This window comes from Astyanax mexicanus, chromosome 10 (assembly GCF_023375975.1).
Source record: "Astyanax mexicanus isolate ESR-SI-001 chromosome 10, AstMex3_surface, whole genome shotgun sequence".
Lineage (NCBI taxonomy): Eukaryota > Metazoa > Chordata > Actinopteri > Characiformes > Acestrorhamphidae > Astyanax > Astyanax mexicanus.
The window spans coordinates 38823838-38829890 of record NC_064417.1 but is presented as its reverse complement, the minus strand read 5'-3'; the positions used below and the strand labels follow the sequence as shown (position 1 = coordinate 38829890).

General features: G+C 36.2%; 1 protein-coding gene across 1 annotated transcript; it reads right to left on the bottom strand.

Moving 5' to 3' along the window:
- Window positions 1–223: 223 nt before the first annotated feature.
- thoc3 (THO complex 3) lies at window positions 224–4729 on the bottom strand. Its single transcript, XM_007246428.4, has 6 exons — window positions 4513–4729; window positions 3809–3965; window positions 2484–2688; window positions 2110–2271; window positions 1148–1248; window positions 224–1035 (listed from the first exon to the last, which is right to left on the bottom strand). The coding sequence occupies exons 1-6, from the start codon at window positions 4690–4692 to the stop codon at window positions 872–874; spliced, it is 969 nt and encodes a 322-aa protein (XP_007246490.1). The 5' UTR covers window positions 4693–4729; the 3' UTR covers window positions 224–871.
- Window positions 4730–6053: the final 1324 nt, after the last annotated feature.

Below are 6053 nucleotides of genomic sequence, written 5' to 3'. Positions count from 1 at the left end.
AGCACTAAATGTGAAGAAGATGATAACTGGTGGACCAGGTTTAAGAAGCACTGCAAATGTAGCTGATTTTATCATTACTCTCATTTTTAAAAGCAGCCAGAACAAAAAGACAATGGGGAGAGAATCCCTCTCAGTGTGTTTGTGTGAAAAAGACTACAGGTCTGTTTATGATACCTGATTCACAAAACAGCCAGATAATCTTATGATAAATAAACTACTGATCTTACAAAACATTGTTTATTTAATATAATAAAACGCCATACAAAAAATGGGTTCAATGGAAAAAAATATGGGAATGCCTGCATTACAGAATACCAGCAAACAGTGCTGAAGTGTAAAATTGTCCACTGGCGTCATCTGGTGGTCAAACTCATAGACTCCAAATCATATAACCTGTAATGTGATATCCATACTTAAGTCTGTGATCGCAAGACTGAAGAAACTTTTAAAGAACATCTACAAACACTAACTGTATCGGCTTTCATAGTTGGAAATAAGCTTTGTATAAATACAACAATGCTTCTCTTTTGAACTCAGTTGAACTCATGTTTACAGCTTTTGCAGGAACATAAAAATGAGGCGTCACGAAGCTGTGATACTAAAATGTTCCAACGGTTTGTTTCTGCATGTACAAATGTGTAGACAATCGTACATTTTACCTGAAGAACAGACTGTTGCTCTATTGAAACAATAATGGAATTACCCAGGAACTAAAAATATATATACAAATAGTGAACACTTCTAGCATATAGCTGAATTTGAGGGGCTGATCTGTTCCAGCAAAAGAACAAAGCCAGTGTAGAGACAGATGTAGGCTAACTACCGCTGGTGCAGGTGGTACTGGCCAGGTCTGTGTGTGTGACATCATTCCTCAAGAGTCATTAGGAAGGCCAAAAAGCTTGACAGTCCCTGCCTCACGGTTACTGTCATACTTTCCTTCCTTGTCATCACAGGCATAAGCCAACAGCGGCCTCTTCGGATGCCAGGCTACAGTGAAGGTTGGAGACTCACACTGGACCTCCCAAAGCTTCTCTCCTACAAAAAAAGGGGGATAAGCCTAATATACCTCATGTATATGAACACATCAATGCAAGAAGAGGCCCTTACACATTTATCCCACTGAACAGTGCATGTAAAAAAATCTTACCTGTCTCCACCTCAGCAATATCAATGAAGTGATCTTCAGAGGCTGATGCCAACATTTTTCCATCATGACTAAAGCTCAGGGTTCGAACTGGCCAGTCTAACCTATAGAACATAAAAATACATTGAAGCACAATTAACATTACATACCCAATATAAGGCGCACTTACAATTTTTCCAAAAATCACCAGTGCCTTTAAATCAGGTGCATCTTATGTATGAATTTTACCAGTCAGGTTGTAAGGAGCAGTAAAGCCTCTCTGCTAAAGTACAGCACTATACAGGATTTTCAGTGAAGTTTCTTCAGTACCGAGGTTGGAACAGTATTAGCATTATCCACTAAACGCGCTAAGTGCTAGTTAACCTCGCTAAGTGCTAGTTAACCTCGCTAAGTGCTAGTTAACCTCGCTAAGTGCTAGTTAGCTCTTTGGCTGTTCAGAAATGAGAATTATCGGCCTGTACCATACTGCTAACGCTCTGCTGGAGCAGCGCTAGCATTAATAGCTAGCCGTTAGCTGCTAATGCTCCAGCTTTAGTGGAAATCTGGAAATGTAAGCTTACTATAAATAAATGGAAGCACTTTACTCACCCAAATAAACAGTTTTCACAAGAGAAATCTGTGTACATTAACATCCAGTGCTAATCGGACTAATCTAAAATGCTAAAATGTGTTGTTTTTTTTTTTTTTTTATATAATCCGCTGCACCCTATGTATAAAAATAGACCAGAAAAAAGATGTTTATTAAAAGTGCGCCTTATAGTGCGAAAAATATGGACAATGTGGACAAACTTACTGCGACAGATGCTGTTTAAGTTCTTTCTGAAACCAAGAGTTTCATTGCACACTATGATAAGCATGTTATCAATAGACGCAACTTGAAGCAGACTACATGTGGTAATATTATTTTAGCTGAAAGGAGAAACAAATTAATATTAATGTCAATTGTTTGCCATAAAGAAACTTACCTTGAGAAACAGCGAACACACACCAACTCGTCAACATCCCACAGACTGACCAGAGCATCTGCACTTCCAGTAGCAAAATACTTGCCAGTGGGATCAAATTTGATGCAGATGCAGTTGGACGGATGAGCATTTATTGACTGAATGAGCTTTAGTTCAGGGTAACTGTAAAAGAAAAATGAATCAATAATATTCATTCCCAACCTGGACATGTATACACAGAAATATAAAAGCAAACTGTTTTAACTCCCACTTAACTATGTTCAATTAAATTAAATTAAGGCGGTGCTGCTGAGTTGTTAGGGTTGAGGGTTATAGTACATCAGGGACAGAAATTAAGTAATTCATGCAAATACCACAAAAGAAACAATGCTTACCTCAAAATGTTGATGCAGCCATTACCATTAGTCAAAAAGAACATATCATTATCGTTGTTCCAGGAAATTTCGTTGACCTCAAACTTGAACTGTTCTTCAGCACGTGGGCGGTGAGTTTTAGCATCAATAAAAGTAACCACATCATCCTTATTCCCCACAGCTATGGTCTGACCATCAGGACTCCAACATATGTTAATGTTCTCTCCTAAAACCATAAAAACATACGTTTTTGCACAACTGAATGTATTTGTGCATTTATGCTAACAGCAAAGTTTCAGGTAGCTGTTTTCAGAGCTTGTAATAGTTTTAATAATAATTTTCATAATGTTGTGGCGAGTATGAAAGCGCTGGAATTCCTTAAAAAGAACATGCATGGGGTTATTTTTGTGTGCATGGTTTTATTACTGGAGGGGTGTCTCAGCACAGTTTAAGTCTTTGGCAAATTATGTGGTAGTATTGTCATATTTAAACAACCTTATTTCACCATGTTAAACATAATTCAGTGCAGTTTGTTGAGTCAGTGAAACACTGTGCAACCAGTGCAACTTTATGTATATATGTATACAGCAGTATTTTAAATACACAACATAATGCATTTACAGAAATACACTAATACATTTAACATACACTGTACATGAGGGTTTTATTATATTCAACTGTATACTGATATTACTTCTGAGCATATGAAGAGATGAGTTTTTTCAGACACCTCACCCAGCCATAATTCACAGTGTTTGGACACACCTTTCTTCCTATTCAATGTTTTTCTTTATATAATTAATTTTCTATATTGCAAATTAATAAAAAGACATGAAATCGATTAAAGGACAATTTACAGAATTATGTAGTAAACAAAAAAAAGGATTTGACCTCCACAATCCACTGATCTAAACCTGATTAACTGAGATGGTGATTTGAGGTGATTTGGGATGAGCTGGAGCCTCACAGTGTGAACGAAAAGCAACAACTATTGTTCAGCACCTCCAGAAACTCATTCAAGATGCTGCGAAAACTATACCAGGTGACTCTCCATCATGAAGACACGAAGATTAAAATACCAAGAGTGTGCAGATCTGTCATCAACTCTAAATGTGCTGCTTAGAAGAATCTAAAGTATAAAACCATATTCTGGTTTGTTTAACACTTTTTGTTTACAAAATATATCACCATGCATTCCTGTACAGCTTTAATATAGTCTTTGACATATTACATTTACAATGTAAAACATCGTAAAGAGAAAGAAAACACACTGAATGAGAAGACATGTGTATAACAAAGCTGGTATAGTTGTGAACCTAAGTCAAAATGTTTGTTTTGAGTCTCACCTTTGGTGCTGACCGTGGCCATGCATTTAGTAGTGCGGACATCCCAGATCCGAATGGTCTTGTCCCCAGAAGCAGTGACAAACAGATCCGGGTTGGTTGGGTGCCAACACAGCTGGTCAACACTGTCTCCATGACCTCTGTAGTTATTCTCCTTCACCTGTGAGGTGGTTAGAAATATACATTTACATATCTGGCCTGTAGCAGATGCTCTTCTTTAGAGAGACTTTTTATAAAAAGTGCTTTAGCTACTCTTCACTGTATCCAAATACAACTGTCAGATATCCAGTAATTGACTATATTTTTTACCTTTAATGGAAAATCTCTATTCTAAATGCTGTGTAGTCCAGAAATAGGGTTAATCTCTGAGGAGGAAACTTTCCAAAAATACAAAAACTAATCCCGTCCGGATAAGGCTTAATACTTAATAAAACACCTACATTTGTAGCTGCAGAATACAGGAAGCCCTATCTGGATGGGCTAAGTTTATCACGGGGACGTCTGTAAAAATATTTCACACTTCTACTCTATCGGGTTAACTATTTATCATTAGTACTAATGATAAATAATAGAGCATCACAGTCACACTGCTGCAGGTAATGAATAAACCGATTAATGAATCTGTATGACTGAATCAGAGACAGTAAAGCTCAGGGAAGCGCTGCAGCTCTATCAGATCTCTGAGTGGACTGAGTGCAGGATCTCACCAGCCGGTCTTTCTCCAGCACAAACACACTCGCTGTTTTATCAAACGAGCCCGAGGCCAGCCGCCTCCCGTCGCAGCTCCAGGCGACGGAGTGGACTTTAGCGCTGTGAGCGGGAAACTCGCGGCTCTTGTTGTTATTCCTGAAATTCTCCTGCATCTCATGAAAGTAGGAGGACGCCATTTTCACCGCTGCTTCCTTTAAACTGGCCCGGTGTTTTTTTACCCGGAACTGAAGACCAGCGCCGCCTGGCGACTCGGAGAAACACACTGAAATACACGCTTTCCCTGTGAAAGACCATAACCGCCACTTCAAATAATATCTCAATTATTTAGAGAGAGTCATTATTTTGACATACTAATTCGTTATTTTTAAGATACTATCTTATTATTTTGAAATACTAGCTCATTATTTTGAGATAATCTCATTATTTGTTTTTATTATTTTGAGATAGTAAGTCGTTATTTTAAGATACTAAGTTGCTATTTTGAGATACTATCTAATTATTTTAAGATAGTAAGTCGTTATTTTGAGATACTAAGTTGCTATTTTGAGATACTATCTCATTATTTTTTATTGTTTTCAGATAGTAAGTCATTATTTTGAGATACTATCTCATTATTTTTTATTGTTTTCAGATAGTTATTATTTTGAGATACTATAGCAAATTTGAGATAGAAAATCGTTATTTTGAGATACTAAGTTGCTTTTTTGAGATACTATCTAATTATTTTGAGATAGTAAGTCGTTATTTTGAGATACTAAGTTGCTTTTTTGAGATACTATCTAATTATTTTGAGATAGTAAGTCGTTATATTAAAATACTAAGTTGCTATTTTGAGATACTATCTAATTATTTTGAGATAGTAAGTCCTTATCTCATTATTTATTATTTTCAAATAGTAAGTCGTTATTTTGAGATACTATAGCTAATTTGAGATAGTAAATCTTTATTTTGAGATACTAAGTTGCTATTTTGAGATACTATCTAATTGTTTTGAGATAGAAAGTCATTATTTTCAGATACTATCTCTTTTTGAGATAGTAAGTCCTTATTATGAAATGCTATCCTAGTATTTTGAGATGCTAAGTCATTGTTTTGAGATGAAAACAAGTTTTTTTCTTTCTCTAATGAGAACCTGCAAATGTATCTTAACACGTCTTACGTTGTTTTTTTCCACCGGACAGTTAAACACAGGGCGATACAGGCATATAATGGATATTATATACCCTGCATTCCAACCCTCTGCCCTGCAGAACTACACTAAACACTGTTAAAGAGAGAGCAGACAAGTGTGATTCCCACCAACAGAGAATACTCATAGGTCTACTGAGTGCAAGAAGAGACCAATCCAAATGGTTTCAAGACACAAGAATTCAGTATTTTTTGGCCTGCTTTTTAATTAATTGTTTTGAGATGTCACAAAAGAGTTGTTGAGACCTCTTTTGAATATGTTTTTGTAATGTCACTAAAGATCAATTGTAATTTTTTTAATTCGTTGTTTTTGTGATGTCACAAAATATTTAATGTTGGCCTGTTTTAA